This window comes from Panthera leo, chromosome B3, assembly GCF_018350215.1.
Source record: "Panthera leo isolate Ple1 chromosome B3, P.leo_Ple1_pat1.1, whole genome shotgun sequence".
Taxonomy (NCBI): domain Eukaryota; kingdom Metazoa; phylum Chordata; class Mammalia; order Carnivora; family Felidae; genus Panthera; species Panthera leo.
The window spans coordinates 29,333,526-29,352,373 of NC_056684.1; the positions used below are offsets into that span (position 1 = coordinate 29,333,526).

General features: G+C 37.3%; 1 protein-coding gene across 5 annotated transcripts in view; it reads right to left on the bottom strand.

The window, feature by feature from the left end:
- Positions 1-18,848, bottom strand: part of SCAPER (S-phase cyclin A associated protein in the ER) — a 518,574-nt gene that overhangs the window by 83,385 nt on the left and 416,341 nt on the right. For all 5 annotated transcript variants that reach the window (XM_042941318.1, XM_042941317.1, XM_042941313.1 and 2 more), the window contains one exon: positions 4,368-4,600. In XM_042941318.1, coding sequence (XP_042797252.1) covers positions 4,368-4,600 — 233 coding nt within the window. The remainder of the gene's footprint in view (positions 1-4,367; positions 4,601-18,848) is intronic.

Below are 18,848 nucleotides of genomic sequence, written 5' to 3' on the forward strand. Positions count from 1 at the left end.
GGATGTCAAGAAAAGTGAACCCTTGTACACTTTTGGTGGGAATGTAAATTTGTATAGCCACTGTGGAAAATAGTAGGGACATTCCTCAAAAAATTAAAAACACAACTACCATACAATCCATCAATTCTACTTCTGTGTATACATCTGAGGGAAATGAGTCACTATCTCAAAGAGATACCTGTACTCCCATGTTCATTGCAGCACTATTCACAATAGCCAACACATGGAAACAACTCTAAGTGACTATAATGGATGAATGAATAAAGAAAATGGGTGATATGTGTGTGTGTGTGTGTGTGTGTGTGTGTGTGTATAATAGAATATTATTCATCCAAAAAAAGAAGGAAATCCTTCCATTTCCAATAACATTGATGGACCCTGAAGACATTATGCTAAGTAAAATAAGTCAGACAGTAAGATATATACTATATGATCTCACTTACATATAAGTAGAATCTAAAAATGCCAGACTTCTAGAAATGGAGAGTAGAATGGTGGTTACTAAGGCGTAGGGGCTAGGGAAAATTAGATGTTATTAAAGGGTACAAACTCTATAATATGACTAAGTTCTGGGGATTAATGTATAGCACGGTGACTATAGTTAACAAGTTGCTAAGAGAGTAGCATTTATTAATTAATTAATTTATTTACTTTTATTTATTTTTTAAATTTACATCCAAGTTAGTTAGCATATAGTGCAATAAATAATGATTTCAGGAGTAGATGAGTAGCTCATCCCCCCTCCCACAACCCCTCCATTAACCCTCTGTTTGTTCTCCATATTTATGAGTCTCTTATGTTTTTGTCCCCCTCCTTGTTTTTATATTATTTTTGCTTCTCTTCCCTTATGTTCATATGTGCATCTGTTTTGTATCTTAAAGTTCTCATATGAGTAAAGACATATGATTTTTGTCTTTCTCTAATTTCACTTAGCATATTACCTTCTAGTTCTAGTTCCACCCACATAGCTGCAAACGGCAAGATTTCATTCTTTTTGATTGACAAATAATACTCCATTGTATATATATACCACATCTTCTTTATCCATTCATCCATCAATGGACGTTTTGGCTCTTTCCATACTTTGGCTATTGTTGATAGTGCTGCTATAAACATGGGGGTGCATGTGTCCCTTCAAAACAGCATACCTGTATCCCTTGGATATATACCTAGTAGTGCAATTGCTGGGTCATAGGATAGTTCTATTTTTAGTTTTTTGAGGAACCTCCATACTGTTTTCCAGAGTGGCTGCACCAGTTTGCATTCCTACCAACAATGCAAAAGAGATCCTCTTTCTCCACATCCTTGCCAACATCTGTTGTTGCTGAGTTGTTAATGTTAGCCATTCTAACAGGTGTGAGGTGGTATCTCATTGTGGTTTTGATTTGTATTTCCCTGACGGTGAGTGATGTTGAGCATTTTTTCATGTGTCGGTTGGCCATCTGGATGTCTTCCTTGGAGAAGTGTCTATTCATGTCTTTTGCCCATTTCTTCACTGGATTATTTGTTTTTTGGGTGTTGAGTTTGATAAGATCTTTATAGATTTTGGATACTAGCCCTTTATCTGATATGTCATTTGAAAATATCTTCTCCCATTCTGTCGGTTGCCTTTTAGTTTTGCTGATTGTTTCCTTTGCTGTGCAGAAGCCTTTTATTTTGATGAGGTCCCCATAGTTCATTTTTGCTTTTGTTTCCCTTGCCTCTGGAGACGTGTTGAGTAAGAAATTTCTGCAGGCAAGATCAAAGAGGTTTTTGTGTGCTTTCTCCTCGAGGATTCTGATGGCTTCCTGTCTTACATTGAGGTCTTTGATCCATTTTGAGTTTATTTTTGTGTATGGTATAAGAAAGTGGTCCAGGTTCATTCTTCTGCATGTTGCTGTCCAGTCTTCCCAGCACCACTTGCTGAAGAGACTGTCTTGATTCCATTGGATATTCTTTCCTGCTTTGTCAAAGATTAGTTGGCCATTATGTTTGTGGGTCCATTTCTGGGTTATCTATTCTGTTCCATCGATCTGAGTGTCTGTTCTTGTGCCATTTGTTTGTTTTTTGTTTCCTAGGACCTTGTATGGTATCTAGCACAAAGTGCTACAGGTGACCATAGTATGAACTGATATATATTTGAGAATCTCTTAGATCTAGACACTTGACTGAACCATGTAAAATAATGAGAATAAATACTGTTATTACCATCTCTCTTATATATCCTCTTGCCTCTTTTATATCACACGAGAAGAAAGGGACATATGTCAGGGTAGTGTGCTCGGCTCCAGCTCTACTTCTGGAGTATAGGCTAGAGAACAGCACCAAAGACTGTTGGAACTTTCTGTCCAGTTTTACAACTCTACAGATATAAGGTGACAAAAAACTCCCAGGTAATGGCAGGGAGTGGAGTGAGATTTCTTGTTAGTTTATATCTGAGAAGGTGAGAGAGCAAGCATGGAAATAATTAGACATGTTCTGTTTGCTTCTGATCCAAAATATAGTTTGTGGTTCTACACAAAGTCATCATCAATCAACTAACAATGCATTATTTATAAGAAAACCTTCAGCAGAAGTGGTTCAAGTCAGAGAAACAGTGGCAGAGTTTTGTTCTGAAAGGCTGTAATTGTCAATCAGTCTTTTTAAGTTATCTGAGTTATTTGGTTTGGGAGATTACCACTGTTATTTCTTCCCTAATACCTTCTTCCTTTATAGAGGATCTGGTAACTATAATAATATATAATAATATATGTGAAAATGTATGTCCTTTCTCCTGGAAAGCCCATTAGAATTACACTGAAGCACTTGGCTGGGCAAGGCTGTGGCTATGTTGCCTGGACGAGAATGCAGGGTTGCTGCATCACACAGTAGCCCAAGGGAGAATGTAGGGACAGAATAGCACTTATCAACCGAGGAGCTAGGTTCTACAGTGACCAAAGGAGATGGGGAAATTGAATGGGATAAAGCAAATGAGAGAAAGGCCAGGGAGGTTATAAGTCAAGTGTTGTAGGGGCTCCTGGGTAATCTCAGTCAGTTAAGCGTCCAACTTCAGCTCAGGTCATGATCTCAAGGTTCATGAGTTCGCGCCCCATGTTGGGCTCTACAGAGCCTGGAGTCTGCTTCGGATTCTGTGTCTCCCTCTCTCTCTGCCCCATCCACGATCCTGCTCTGTCTCTCTCTCACTCTCTCAAAAATAAATAAACATTAAAAAAAAAGTTTAAAAAACCTGTTGGGATGAGCACTGGGTGTTGTATAGAAACCACTTTGACAATAAATTATATTTAATATAAAAAATTTAAAAAAAAGTTAAGTGCTATAAGGTAAATCGTTGTAGACCCAAAGGACCTAGTACTTTCTAGCAATAAATATGCTTGGGGAGAGAGGGCAGGCAGATGGAAGGGATATGTGAACAAAATAATCAAGGGTAAGAAAGATACTGAATGAAACAACTGTTCCCAAGAAAGCACTACAAGAAACCAGCAGAAATATAAGAACTGTTTTGAGACAAATGAAGAAGAAGGCATTCTCTTTTCTATTAACCTACCATAAGCTTCAGAGCAACAAATTTCATGGATTTTTCAAACTGGAGATCAGTGCTGATCACAGAAAAGTTGCAGATAGGTGGGGCAGGTAAGTGATTAACACCAAATGGAACCCTATTGGGAAATTAAATGTCCTACTTGATTCAAGATGCATGAGGAAAAAAGAGTTCAGATGTCAAAACAGGAGTAAATTTCCCTGGAGAAAAGGTGACCTTAGCAGGGTTGACCTTGAACAGGTGTCAGAAATAGCTACATTTGTGTAGAGCAAAGCACACAGATTTTGGTAGTCCAGCAAGACCTGAGTTCCAATCTCAAATCTCCTACTTACTTGTAAATCTATCTATTAAATAAACTTAGGCAAAGCACTTAACCTCCCTGAGCATTTTCACCACCTACAAAGTCTAAATTAGAAATCCTACACTTCAAGGGCTGCAAAGCCTCTACTACATTATAATACCTTACACATAATGAGTGCTCCATAAATGGTAGCTATTACTGTTTTAAGTCCAAATCAAATTTAAAACAAGAGATGACCTGAAATAGGAGAATTCTCAGAAATTCTTGATTTGGGAATAGTTGACAGCAAGAAAGTTATAAAAGCTTGGACACTACACATTCTAATATCAAATATCTAAATATCAATAATGACAGATGAGCTCTAACTGTATTGCTTTTCATTAACAGGATTTTTCTTCTCTGTGGTACAAAATGTAGTGTATTTATTGCCAAGAATTTATGGACGGTATCATGAGAACCAATACCATCATATGGACCCTGAGATTTAAATTATTTTAATATAACTTTTTTTTTTAAAGAAGAAAGTTTGAAGAAGTCTAACAATTTTACCTGATGAGGTCCTGAACTCGACTGTTAAAAGTATCACCTTGTGAGGGTTTGTTTTTCATTTCCTGTGTCGATATTTTTGGTGTATCTGGCTGGCTGTTTCCATCTGGTCGATTGGCAATCAGGCAGCTAAAAACCACAGCACTGACTTTGAGAAGTCCAGTTGTCAAACCTTCAAAAAGTTGCTTATTTGTATTTCTTCCCAAAATAGCATTATTTTCATCTGGAACATAAACCTAGATGGAAAAAAATACAGTAATTATATTTCAGGAAAACCACCAGAAGTGGACAGAGATAATGTGGAACATTTCTGGAATCATAAATAATTTTGAAATTGTAGAAGTGGCTAGCTAAATATTAGAGTGTTGGTTCTGAAGTTAGATTGCTGAGTTCAAGTCTCAGCTTTATCCTTGCTAGTTGAGCGACCTTGGGCATGTTGCTACTTCAAAGCTTCAATATATTCTCATTTATAAAAGAGGGACAACAACAGTGCCTATATCATAAGATTCTAGTGAGGATTAAATGAGTTAATCCACATAAAATGCTTAGCTCATGCCAAGGCATACAGTAAGTGCTCAAGAAATAGTATTTATTCAATTGAATACATTATATTAACAATTTATATGAGCCCAGAAAATGAACCAATTGGTAAACTGACAACATTGTTTTCTTGTTAAAGTGAGTCCTAAAAATATCTAATCTGAATTCCTCTATTAAAATCAAATTCGTATTTCTTATTACAGAATGGTAAAACAGTTTTTGCCTAATACCCAGTGTCATATTCAGCTATTCTTGTATATAGTTTACAAGAAGTAACATGGTTAAAAGTTGGGACTAGGAGTCAGAACCTGGGCTTGGTTTCTGACTCTACAGTTACATGGTCTTAGACAAATTCCTTAACCTTTCTGTGTCTCTATTTCCTCAATTGTGAAATGAGGATAATCATAATCATAGCAGTAAATCAACATGTGTAAATTCTTAGAACAATGTCTGGCACATAGGTAAGCCACACAGAAGTGTTATCTGTTACTATATTTCTACTCTTACTATGATTCCTACCATTACCATTACCACATAAACAGTAAATACTACTGTATATGAATAACAGTTCTCACAGAGAAGGATGACTTAAGAAGTACAATAGCTAGGGGTGCCTGGGTAGCTCAGTTTGTTAAGTGTAAGCTCAGATCATAATCTCATGGTTTGTGAGATTGAGCCCCATGTTGGGCTCTGCACTAACAGTGTAGAGCCTGCTTGCAATTCTCTTTCTCTGCCTCTTCCCTGCTCTTTCTCTCTCTCAAAATAAATAAGTAAATAAACATTAAAAAAAAGTACAATGGCTGGATATATAATTACCAGGCTGGGAGCTCTGTGCCCTTGGTCTGTAAGGGCTCACTCTTCCCAGGGAGAGGTGGGGTTGACTCCTAAAAGCCTTACTACCAAGAAAGGGGAAGAGACAATAAGCTAAGGGTGGGAAGAAGAGGTCTGGATGGAATCAGATGGTACTGTATTCAAGATCTAGTTTTTCTTCTAGGAGATTACATGACTCAAAGTAACAATTTTACATTTATGAGACTTGGTTTCTGTATCTGCCTACCTACTAGGACTACTATAAAGTTCAAATGAGATGATGAGTAGAAAAACACCTGGCAAATTATTACACTTCAAATGCATTTAGTATAATCAGCCTTTGCTTATCCTCACTCTTCACCTGCATCAGTCCTATCAAAAGAGGAATAAATACTCACTTGGATTAAAAAAAAAAGAGGATCTTTATAAACACAAGCTAATGTCCCCTTCATTCCTTTCTGTTGTTAATTTAGACATGCCATGAAAGTCACTTTTCTGAGAAGAGCCTGTTTAAGACTGCTGACCGTAAGTTCTATCTGACCATGGAGCCATTCCTAAACCCAAGTAATTACAGCAGAATCTTTCTGCAGTCTATGCTCCAATTAACTGATGAAAGCTCCCTTTGAAACTCTATAGTAGTTATAAAACAGTCACACAAACTTTCGATTGTGACTAGTGTAACCTAGCCTATCCCAATATAGCAGGTGGTATATGAGAATGGAATTTGAACCTAGGATTTCTATGTAAGTCAGGATGAGCTGGGTTATGCTGCAGTGAAACACTCCTCAAAAATTTCAGTGGCTTCAAACAATAAAGTTTTATTTTTCATTCAAATGACATGTTCGTCTCAGGCCGGCTGGGGCTCTGTTCTGCATCCTTGTTGTCTTTACTCTGGAGTGACAAAGCAAGTACCATTTATAGCAACAATAACCAATAGAACTTTCTAAGATGATGCAAGTTTTTAAGTCTACACTGTTCTATATCTGCACTAGTCACATGTGGCTGTTGAGCACTAGAAATGTGGTTAGTGTGATACAGGGATTGTATTTTTAAATTTAATTAATTTTAACTTTAATATTGGCTAGTGTATCAGATAGTACAGAGCACTATAGGTCACAGTGGCAGAGAAGAAAAAAAATCTCTGTAAGGTCTTGAATCAACATTAAATGCATTACCTGAAAGTGATCTTCTCATTTTTGCTCACACCTTATTGGCTAGAATAATCATACCATCCAACCCAACCACAAGAGAACCAAGAAATGTCATCCAACTGTGTACTTGGAAAGAGGAAGAGAGGCAGGACATTTGGTCCTTGGTACTATTGACTGCATGATATTGTTTCTTCCATTACACCTACACAAATATCATTCATGGTTAAGTTCTTTAGCATATGATGATTACATTTACTTTCTTATACAAATTTTTGGTCTCAGGTAACTGTTTTTCATATGCTGAATTTCCTATTTATCTGTCATTAATTCATTGTCAATCTTTCTGGTTACAGTGAAATTTCCTCTCAAGTTTAGACACAGCAGAAATTGTTGATTCTTTTTCTTTCCCCAGTGGAGACATTCCCCCTGAAACCTACAACACCCCTGCACTAATATGGACTGTCTGCTCTGTAGGCCTGTGACACAACTCTCCTCTTGGGATTGCCTTTCATCTTCATCTTAAGAATTTCTTCCACCCCTTCCTGGGTTAGATACTCTTGTTTCTTGGATTCCATGTCTTTTTTTTCTTCCCATGCTCTCATTTTGTTGAGGAATATATTCCAACAAGTTCCTAAGAAAGATTGCATGGAAAGAAAAATTTTGAGACCAGTGAGTCTTTATAGATCTTTATTTCATCCTTATACCTGAATGATGGTTTGGCTGAATGGAGGATTCTTGGTTGCAACTACTTTTCCTTCAGAGTTGTGAAAGACTGCTCCGTTATTTCCTACTCCAAGGGCTGTCATTAAACGGTCCAAACAAATTCTAATATTTTTGTACATGGTCTGTTTTGTCCTCTCTAGAAACTTTCAGGAACTTCTTATCCCTGATTTCCTGTGTCTTGGTATAGATTCTCCTTCTCCTTCTTCCTTCTTGTGTGTGTGTGTGTGTGTGTGTGTGTGTGTGTGTGTGTGTGTGTACACAAAAACTCAGTACTCTTTTCAATCTGAAAACCATGTGTTTCACTTATGGGGACATTTCTTGCATTATTTCCTTGCTAATTTCCTCCCACTCACTTTTCTCTGCTGGACTTCGGTCCTGAACTGAGCCTGTAATTTTCTTATATTTTGTTTTCTTCAGCTTTTCACCTCTTTGCATTTTGTCCTACTTCTTAGATGATTTCCTTAACTTTATTTTCCAGTCCTTCTACTGAGTTTTTCATTTCATCTATTGTATTTCTAATTTTCAGGAGCTATTTTTAGCTCCCTGTATGCTTTGTTTTTATAGTATTTTTGTTTCATGGATATATTTCTCATCTCTGTGAAGTTATGCTTTTTTTAAGATTTTCTTCTGTTTCTTACATGGTCTCTGTTTCCTGTGAGTTCTTTCTCTTTAGGTTGTAAGCTTTCCATAAATAAGTGGTAATGTAGGACTTTCTGTTCATACTCAAGACTGATGCATAGATAGATTAGTTTATCACAATCTTGATCCAATCACAAGATGGACACACACTCTGTGTGAAGGGCTTCAATTTAGATGACTAAACAGAGACCCAGCTTTTCCACTGGGAAATCCCAACTATTAGTAGTATAGGTATGTTCTCCCAGGAGAGTTAGTTTCAGAAGAATGAAATCCTGTATCTTCTAAGCCTGGAGTATATAACATGGCCTATCCATTTTTGCAGAGATTCATAGAAGAAGGAGGCCGAGTGTCTCACTATTTAAGGAATAGATTTTCACTTAGTCATTTTGTTTTTGTAGGATTTTTTTGTGTCTGTATATGGTGTCCCTGTACCTGGAGAAACTTTAGGTTTCAAACTTGTTTCTGCCACCATTGAGGGGAGTGTCATTTGGCGGCACACAGAGCACATGAAATCTAGGGTATCTAAACTGTCTCTTGTTTAGACTTTCAACCAATTACCCTCTTTCCAGCCCCACTTGTATCCTCATTTTCTGAGATACTTGGTGACTCTAATTCTTGAACCTTCTGGGGTTCTGTGGCACAAATTTTCTTCTGACATTTTTCTTCCATTAATTTAGGTTTTAGCTTTTAGACAACTGTCCTTTAAGTATATGCTTCCCAGATTAAAACAAATTTGCTTTCCTTTTCTATTTTCTTTGTTTTTGAGGATTCAGGCCTATATCTATCCACTATTAGTGGGGCCCCCCAGGCAGAGAAAATATAACTTGTGTTTTCAAGTTGGCCACATTTTAAAATTAACTCAATAAATCCACTAAAAACACAACTTTCTTTTTCTTTTACACACTACAGAAAGAATAGGAGAAATACATTTCTGGGTAATGTCAGTTTCTTCATCATCACAAAATTTCATAATCCTTTCTTTTCAAAAACCTTGTACTGATTTTCATCATTTCAAATAAAACACTATGCATGTGTATTTAGTAATCTTTCACTTAATTAGAAGTACTTCATCCATTTATTTCATCTTTGAAGAATTTAGTTTGAGAATTAATAAAAAATTTAAAAACACTGAGGTACCAAAATTAATGACACTTATTTAATCACCTGCTTATCTAACATTTGAGTATCTACTACATACATGATCAAGGGATCAGAGTGATGCTCTGCTCACCTTATGGGTCATTCAGACCCTACAAACTCTGATTTTATTTTTTTTTATTTTTTTTTTTATTTTTATTTTTTTTTTTTCAACTTTTTTTTTTTTTTTTATTTATTTTTGGGACAGAGAGAGACAGAGCATGAACGGGGGAGGGGCAGAGAGAGAGGGAGACACAGAATCGGAAACAGGCTCCAGGCTCCGAGCCATCAGCCCAGAGCCTGACGCGGGGCTCGAACTCACGGACCGCGAGATCGTGACCTGGCTGAAGTCGGACGCTTAACCGACTGCGCCACCCAGGCGCCCCACAAACTCTGATTTTATAAACAAATGTAAGAAGCTGTGGTTTCATGGTTTACAGAGGAACAGAAAAAACAATATAAAAGAGGAAAGTGGTGACTATTTTAGAGGCAGGCAGTAGTAAAAGGTGACACTGATTCTGGAAGCACAAGAAAGGACAGATATGAGTGCAAAAAAGTATTACAACATGAGACTCAGTTGTCTTTATTAGTTAGACTTACTTATCTTTATTTCCTCTGAAATTATCATTTAGTATATATCAGTATAACTGCTTATGCTCCAAATGACAACCTAAAGATACTAAAAAAAAAAAAAAAAAGGATAAATTGTGAACAATACTCACTGGGAGAGGGGAAGAGAAGGAAGGACAGAGACTAACATCTATGAGGTTTTTCTACTAAGTCAAACATGGTTAAGCATTTTTCCTGTATCATAACATTTAATTTTTACAGATTGAGAATTCAAGTTCAGAGATATCAAGGACATGCCCAAGTTTCACAGCTAATTAAAGGAAAGGTCCAGTACTTGAACCTGAATTTAATAGACTTTAAAGCCCGTGTGCACTGACTCTCACATTGGGTATCTCTTTTACTGAAGATTCAGCAGAAACTTTTTCTTTGGTGGAGGGAAGTAAAACTGATCATGAGCCAAACAATGTCTTTCTGATGTCTCTTCCATTAAAAAAAAAAAAAAAAAAGAATTCCATAAGTGCTTTATTCTTGGCCAAAGGGCAAGAATACATTATATTTAAGGATTGTTGGGATAATTCTGGGTGAAATATACTAATCTCATTATCCAGAAACTGTCAATGTGGTTTGAGCATCAAATGTCACTTCTTCATCAGCCCTAAGAAAATAAGCTCAGTGTAAAGTAAATCAGATATATTTTTACAATATGCCTATATTCTCTGTCCATAGCTGGTAACTTTTGATTTTCTATTTCATTGGGGCTTTCTACTTAATTTTAGAAATACCATTTGGCAGTTTCTTCATAAAGTAAACACAAACTGAAAAACCTCCCTAATAATCTGGCAGTTATATGAAGAATGCTCGTGGCCTGCAGGAGCTTAGCTTCCCTTGTTAGGCCTGCTGCAGTGAATCCTGGGATTTCAGACCTAGGTCAAAAGGATGTCACTGTACTGAACAGTCTTTTACTTTCTCCCCATAATTTACTATTTTCCAACAGTCTAAGTTAGCCTGACATTCAGTTCAGCTCCTTATCATATTTTTCCATAGAATTTTGTGTTTGTATGTGTATTTTCTCATTTAGTATTGATCCTTTCACTTCTAAGAACAGAATTTTCTTTTGCTTGTAACCTTTACTGAAGTGTTTTTTGTGTTTCATCAGGACATTTTATTCAAGTGGTCACAGAAATTCTCCTTATCCTTCTATATAGACTTTTCTTTTCCTGCTTTTAAATCATTTAACAGCAACGATTTAATAGGAAACCAATGGTTCATCTAGGAAAGAATTTCAAAATTGCCTAAATTAAGGTAAGGAGGGGCTTATTTTCAGTGAGACAGAAAGGTTCTTTCTAGTCTTCAAAAATGAGATTTGATAAAAAGAAACTTGCAGGGGAAAGTATCTACACTGTAAAGGATAATGTATTCAGAGCACTACTCTATACTGTTGTCTTTTGTCTAGTTGGGTATCGCTGTTACTTGCCAGAGGTAAAATAACTCATTAGCAGCCTGCTCTTTTGGGACACTTAGTAGATGAAAGGCACACCTAGAGTTCTAATACATGTTTATAGACCAACACTAGAGTTTAACTTCCTTCCAGCACAGTTGCAGGCCAAGGGCACATTGCAAGTTGAGGAGCCTGTCCTTTAGGAAAGGTGTGCTAGCAACATCCTCCCCTCCCCCCTGCTCACTGCCCCCATCTATTGCACACCTGGCTTACCTGAGTCTGGAACACATTCCATCCTGGGGTGGGTGGTCTCTGAAGGGCAGGGGAAGGTTACCTTCCCAGCATGCACCAGTGCTTATAACTATCACCTGGTGGTATGTACCTGACCTGGCCTGGGAAAAAACAGAGCTATGTAGCTTTTGGCTCTTCTGAATCTGTCACTCCTGAGGCAGAAATCTAAAACCACAATTTTTCTCCAATGGATGAAAGGCATTTCCCTTAGTATATTTCTTCAGTATACACTTGTGGTCATTACCTTACAGTAGCAAATTACAGGTTGACTTCATGTACATATTCTTACTATAAAATTTCCCCTTCCTCTCAAAAGATATTTTAGCTTCTTAAAATCTACAGGTATTTCATATAGTTTTAGATCTAGAAAGAATTTCTGAATCAAATTTTTTCATTTTATATTTGAGAAAATCATGGCCCAGAGGAGGAAAATTTCCTGAGGATAAAGAAACTATCAAGGTTGGAATAAGTACTGTGTGTCTTCTCTAAACCTACTCCAAGGAGAAATCCAATATTTATAGGCCCAAACCGTGAGGCAAAGTGTTTTGGCAAAATTAAGTTAAAAGTCATTGTCACTTTTAAAAGGCAAATTTACATTTTTCCTCCCACTACCTCACACTATGAAAGTAATTTCAAAAACTTCCTACATTCTTCTTTGCAATACAGAAAGATGCTTTTCTTAGTAGTACAAATCCATCCTTTTGTAACGTGATTTCCCGAGAGAGAAAATTAACTTGGTAATCAGTGGTAATTCTATCCAGATAATTTTTAGTATTGTGAAGTTGGGTTTATGTATTTTTAAGTTGTACAGTGTGTTTGTTCACAATGGTAAGAATATGATTTAAGTTCACTGAGAACCAACAGAAGATTGTTTAGAAATACAGGCCTACATCAAGAACCAAGAATAATTTCAAATAAACAACCTAACCTTACACCTGAAGGAGCTAGAGAAAAGAACAAACGAAGCCTAAAGCCAGCAAAAGGAAGGAAATAATAAAGATTAGAGCAGAAATAAGTGAAAGAGAAACTAAAAAAACACAATAAATAGATCAATAAATCTAGGAGATAGTTACTTGAAAAAAATTAGAAACACTGATAAACCTCTAGACTTATCAAAAAGAAAAGAAAAAGGACCCAAATAAAATCACAAATGAGAGAGGAGAAATAACAACCAACACCACAGAGATACAAACAATTATAAGAGAATATTATGAAAAACCATATGCCAACAAATGGGACAACCTGAAAGAAATGTATAAATTCCCCAAAAACAAAATCCAGGGCCAGATGGCTTCACAGGCAAATTCTATCAAACATTTAAAGAGGAATTAATACCTATTTTTCTCAAACTATTCCAAAAATAGAAAAGGAAGGAAAAACTTCTAAATTCACTCTATGAGGCAGCATTTCCCTGATACCAAAACCAGACAAAGACTCCACTAAAAAAGAGAACTACAGGCCAATATCCCTGAAGAACATGGATGCAAAAATTCTCAAGAAAATACTAGCAAACTGAATCCAATAATGCATCAAGAGAATCAGTCACCATGATCAAATGGGATTTATTTCTAGGTTGAAAGGGTGGTTCAATATTCCCCAATCAGTCATTGTGATACACCACATTAATAAAAGGATAAGAACCATATGATCATTTCAAGAGATGCAGAAAAAGCATCTCACAAATATCCACTTATGATAAAAACTCTCAACAATGTAGGTTTAGAGAGAATACCTCAACATACCTCAATATAACAAAGGCCATATATGAAAAATCCACAGCTAAAATCATCTTCAATGGGGAGAAACTGGGAGCTTTTCCTCTATGATCAGGAACATGACAGAGATGTCCACCCTCACCACTATTATTTAACATAGTACTGGAAGTCCTAGCCACAGCCATCACATAATAAAATGAAATAAAAAGGCATCCAAATTGGTAAGGAAGAAGTGAAACTTTCACTATTTGCCCACTGTCACTTCACAGGGACTTCTCTTGTAGTAATAATGGTAGTGAAAGAGGCGGCAGTGGTAAGAACAGCTGACAATTAGCGATCAGCTAACAATGTAAGACACTGTGCTAACTACTTCACCCAGATCATCACACTTAATCCACACAATATTCCCACAGACCAGTACTGCTGTTCCTATTTTCAGAAAAGAAATCCAGGGTTTAGAGAGGTTAAATACGGCAGAGGCAGAGTAAGGGCCTCAATCCAGGCAGCCCCCCTGCTGAGCCTGAGCCTTTAACTACTTTACTACACTGTAGTGAGGGTTAATCAAGATGACATGTGAAAGTGCTTGGAAATTAGAAAGCACTAAACAAGTGTGAGGGAATTTTTATTGCCACTTCCAGATACTTAGACAAGTGACCACAATTAGCTTTCATCCAATGTTAATAATTTAAATATTGCTTCCCCTTGTAACAGCTATTCAAAAGACAATGCTTCATATTCAGCAAAAGCTGCAAAAGTACCTGTGAAGGTGTTTTTTTTAAATATGGAATTTATTGTCAAATTAGTTTCCATACAACACCCAGTGCTCATACCAACAGGTGCCCTCCTCAATGCCCATCACCCACCCTCCACTCCCTCCCACTCCCCATCAACCCTCAGTTTATTCTCAGTTTTTAAGAGTCTCTTATGGTTTGCCTCCTCCCCTCTCTGTAACTTTTCCCCTCCCCCATGGTCTTCTGTTAAGTTTCTCAGGATCCACATATGAATGAAAACATATGGTATCTATCTTTCTCTGTATGACTTATTTCACTTAGCATAACACTCTCCAGTTCCATCCACGTTGCTACAAAAGGCCATATTTCATTCTTTCTCCTTGCCAAGTAGTATTCCATTGTATATATAAACCACAACTTCTTTATCCATTCATCAGTTGATGGACATTTAGGCTCTTTCCACAACTTGGCTATTGTTGAAAGTGCTGCTATAAACATTGGGGTACAAGTGCCCCTATGCATCAGCACTCCTGTATCCCTTGGGTAAATTCCTAGCAGTGCTATTGCTGGGTCATAGGGTAGATCTATTTTTAATTTTTTGAGGAAGCTCCACACTGTTTTCCAGAGCGGCTGCACCAGTTTGCATTCTCACCAACAGCGCAAGAGGGTTCCCCGTTTCTCCACATCCTCGCCAGCATCTGTAGTCGCCTGAGTTGTTCATTTTAGCCACACTGACCGGCGTGAGGTGGTACCTCAGTGTGGTTTTGATTTGTATTTCCCTGATGAGGAGTGATGTTGAGCATCTTTTCATGTGTCTGTTGGCCATGTGGATGTCTTCTTTAGAAAAGTGTCTATTCATGTCTTCTGCCCATTTCTTCACTGGATTATTTGTTTTTTGGGTGTGGAATTTGGTGAGTTCTTTATAGATTTTTGGATACTAGCCCTTGGTCTGATAGGTCATTTGCAAATGTATTTTCCCATTCCGTTGGTTGCCTTTTAGTTTTGTTGATGGTTTCCTTTGCAGTACAGAAGATTTTTATCTTCATGAGGCCCCAATAGTTCATTTTTGCTTTTGTTTCCCTGGCCTTCGGAGATGTGTCGAGTAAGGAGTTGCTATGGCTGAGCTCAAAGAGGTTGTTGCCTGTTTTCTCCTCTAGGGGTCTGATGGTTTCTTGTCTCACATTCAGGTCCTTCATCCATTCTGAGTTTATTTTTGTGAATGGTATAAGAAAGTGGTCTAGTTTCATTCTTCTTCATGTTGCTGTCTAGTTCTCCCAGCACCATTTGTTAAAGAGACTGTCTTTTTTCCATTGGATATTCTTTCCTGCTTTGTCAAAGATTAGTTGGCCATACTTTTGTGGGTCAAATTCTGGAGAGTCTCTACCCTATTCCATTGGTCTACGTGTCTGTTTTGTGGCAATACCATGCTGTCTTAATGATTACAGGTTTGTAGTAGAGGCTAAAGTCTGGGATTGTGATGCCTACCACTTTGGTCTTCTTCTTCAGTACTACTTTGGCTATTCGGGGTCTTTTGTGGTTCCATACAAATTTTAGGATTGCTTGTTCTAGCTTCGAGAAGAATGCTGGTACAACTTTGACTGGGACTGTATTGAATGTGGAGATAGCTTTGGGTAGTATTGACATTTTAATAATATTTATTCTTCCAATCCATGAGCACGGAATGTTTTTCCATTTCTTTGTGTCTTCTTCAATTTCCTTCATAAGCTTTCTATAGTTTTCAACATACAGATCTTTTACATCTCTGGTTAGGTTTATTCCTAGGTATTTTATGATTCCTGGTGCAATTGTGAATGGGATTAGTTTATTTGTCTTTCTGTTGCTTCATTTTTAGTGTATAAGAATGCAACTGATTTCTGTACATTAATTTGTATCCTGCAACTTTGCTGAATTTGTGTATCAGTTCTAGCAGACTTTTGGTGGAGTCTATCGGGTTTTCCATGTATAGTATCATGTCATCTGCAAAAAGTGAAAGCTTGACTTCATCTTTGCCAATTTTGATGCCTTCGATTTCCTTTTGTTGTCTGATTGCTGATGCTAGAACTTCCAACGCTATATTAAACAACAGCAGTGAGAGTGGACATCCCTGTCATGTTCCTGATCTCAGGGGAAATGCTCTCAGTTTTTCCCCACTGAGAATGACATTAGCTGTGGGCTTTTCATATACAGCTTTTATGATGTTTAAGTGTGTTCCTTCTATCCCGACTTTCTCGAGGGGTTTTATTAAGAAAGGATGCTGTATTTTGTCAAATGCTTTTTCTGCACCGATTGACAGGATCAAATGGTTCTTATCTTTTCTTTTACTAATATGATGTCTCACATTGATTGGTTTGTGAATACTGAACCAGCCCTACAGCCCAGGAATGAATTCCACTTGATCATGGCGAATAATTCTTTTTATATGCTGTTGAATTTGATTTGCTAGTATCTTGTTGAGAATTTTTGCATCCATGTTCATCAGTGATATTGGCCTGTAATTCTCTTCTTTTGCTGGGTCTCTGTCTGGTTTGGGAATCAAAGTAATTCTGGCTTCCTAGAATGAGTCTGGAAGTTTTCCTTCCCTTTCTATTTTTTGGAACAGCTTGAGAAGGATAGGTATTATTTCTGCTTTCAATGTCTGGTAGAATTCCCCAGGGAAGCCATCCGGTCCTGGACTCTTATTTGTTGGGAGATTTTTGATAACTGATTCAATTTTTTCACTGGTTATGGGTCTTTTCAAGTTTTCTATTTCTTCCTGTTTGAGTTTTGGAAGTGTGTGGGTGCTTAGGAATTTGTCCGTTTCTTCTAGGTTGTCCAGTTTGTCGGCATGTAATTTTTCATAGTATTCCCTGATAATTGCTTGTATTATGAGAGATTGGTTGTAATAATTCCATTTTCATTCATGATTTTATCTATTTGGGTCCTCTCCCTTTTCTTTTTGAGAAGCCTGGCTAGAGGTGTATCAGTTTTGTTTATTTTTTCAAAAAACCAACTCTTGGTTTCATTGATCTGCTCTACAGGTTTTTATAGATTCTATATTGTTTACTTCTGCTCTGATCTTTATTACTTCTCTTCTTCTGCTGGGTTTGGGGTATCTTTGCTGTTCTGCTTCTATTTCCTTTAGGTGTGCTACTAGATTTTGTATTTGGGATTTTTCTTGTTTCTTGAGATAGGCCTGATTGCAATGTATTTTCCTCTCAGGACTGCCTTCGCTGCGTCCCAAAGCGTTTGGATTGTTGTATTTTCATTTGTTTCCATATATTTTTTAATTTCTTCTCTAATTGCCTGGTTGACCCATTCATTCTTTAGTAGGTTGTTCTTTAACCTCCATACTTTTGGAGGTTTTCCAAAGTTTATCCTGTGGTTGATTTAAAGTTTCATAGCATTGTGGTCTGAAAGTGTGCATGGTATGATCTCAATTCTTTTATACTTATGAAGGGCTGTTTTGTGACCCAGTATGTGATCTATCTTGGAGAATGTTTTATGCGCACTCGAGAAGAAAGTATCTTCTGTTGCGTTGGGATGCAGAGTTCTAAATATATCTGTCAAGTCCATCTGATCCAATGTATCATTCAGGGCCCTTGTTTCTTTATTGATCCTGTGTCTAGATGATCTCTCCATTGTTGTACATGGAGAATTAAAGTCCCCTGCAATTACCACATTCTTATCAATAAGGTTGCTCATGTTTGTGATTCTTTCATATAATTGGGGGCTCCCGTATTTGGCACATAAGACATTTATAACTGTTAGCTCTTCCTGATGGATAGACTGTGTAATTATCATATAATGCCCTTCTTCATCTCTTGTTACAGCCTTTAATTTAAAGTCTAGTTTGTCTGATAAAAGTATGGCTACTCCAGCTTTCTTTTTGACTTCCAGTTGCATGATAGATAGTTCTCCATCCCCTCACTTTCAATCTGAAGGTGTCCTCAGGTCTAAAATGAATCTCTTGTAGAGAGCAAATAGATGGGTCTTGTTTTTTGTTTTTTGTTTTTTTATCCATTCTGATACCCTATGTCTTTTCGTTGGAGAATTAAGCCATTTACATACAGCGTTATTATTCAAAGATACGGGTTAGGAGTCATTGTGATGTCTGTAGGTTTCGTGCTTGTAGTGATGTCTCTGGTACTTTGTGGTCCTTGCAACATTTCACTCACAGAGTCCCCCTTAGTATCTTTTGTAGGGCTGGTTTAGTGGTGATGAATTCCTTCAGGTTTTGTTTGTTTGGGAAAACCTTTATCTCTCCTTCCATCCTGAACGACAGACTTGCTGGATAAAGGATTCTTGGCTGCATATTTTTTCTGTTCATCACATTGAAGGTTTCCTGCCATTCCTTTCTGGCCTGCCAAATTTCAGTAGGTAGGTTTGGCACTCCCCTATGTGTCTACTTTTGTATGTTAGGGCCCGTTTATCCCTAGCTGCTTTCAGAATTCTCTCTTTATCCTTGTATTTTGCCAGTTTCACTATGATATGTCGTGCAGAAGATCGATTCAAGTTATGTCTACAGGGGGTTCTCTGCGCCTCTTGGATTTCAATGCTTGCTTCCTTCCCCAGATCAGGGAAGTTCTCAGCTAGGATTTGTTCAAGTACACCTTCAGCCCCTTTCTCTCTCTCCTCTTCTTCTGGAATTCCTATGATACGGATATTGTTCCATTTGATTGCATCACTTAGTTCTCTAATTCTCCCCTCATACTCCTGGATTTTTTTCTCTCTTTTTCTCAGCTTCCTCTTTTCCCATAACT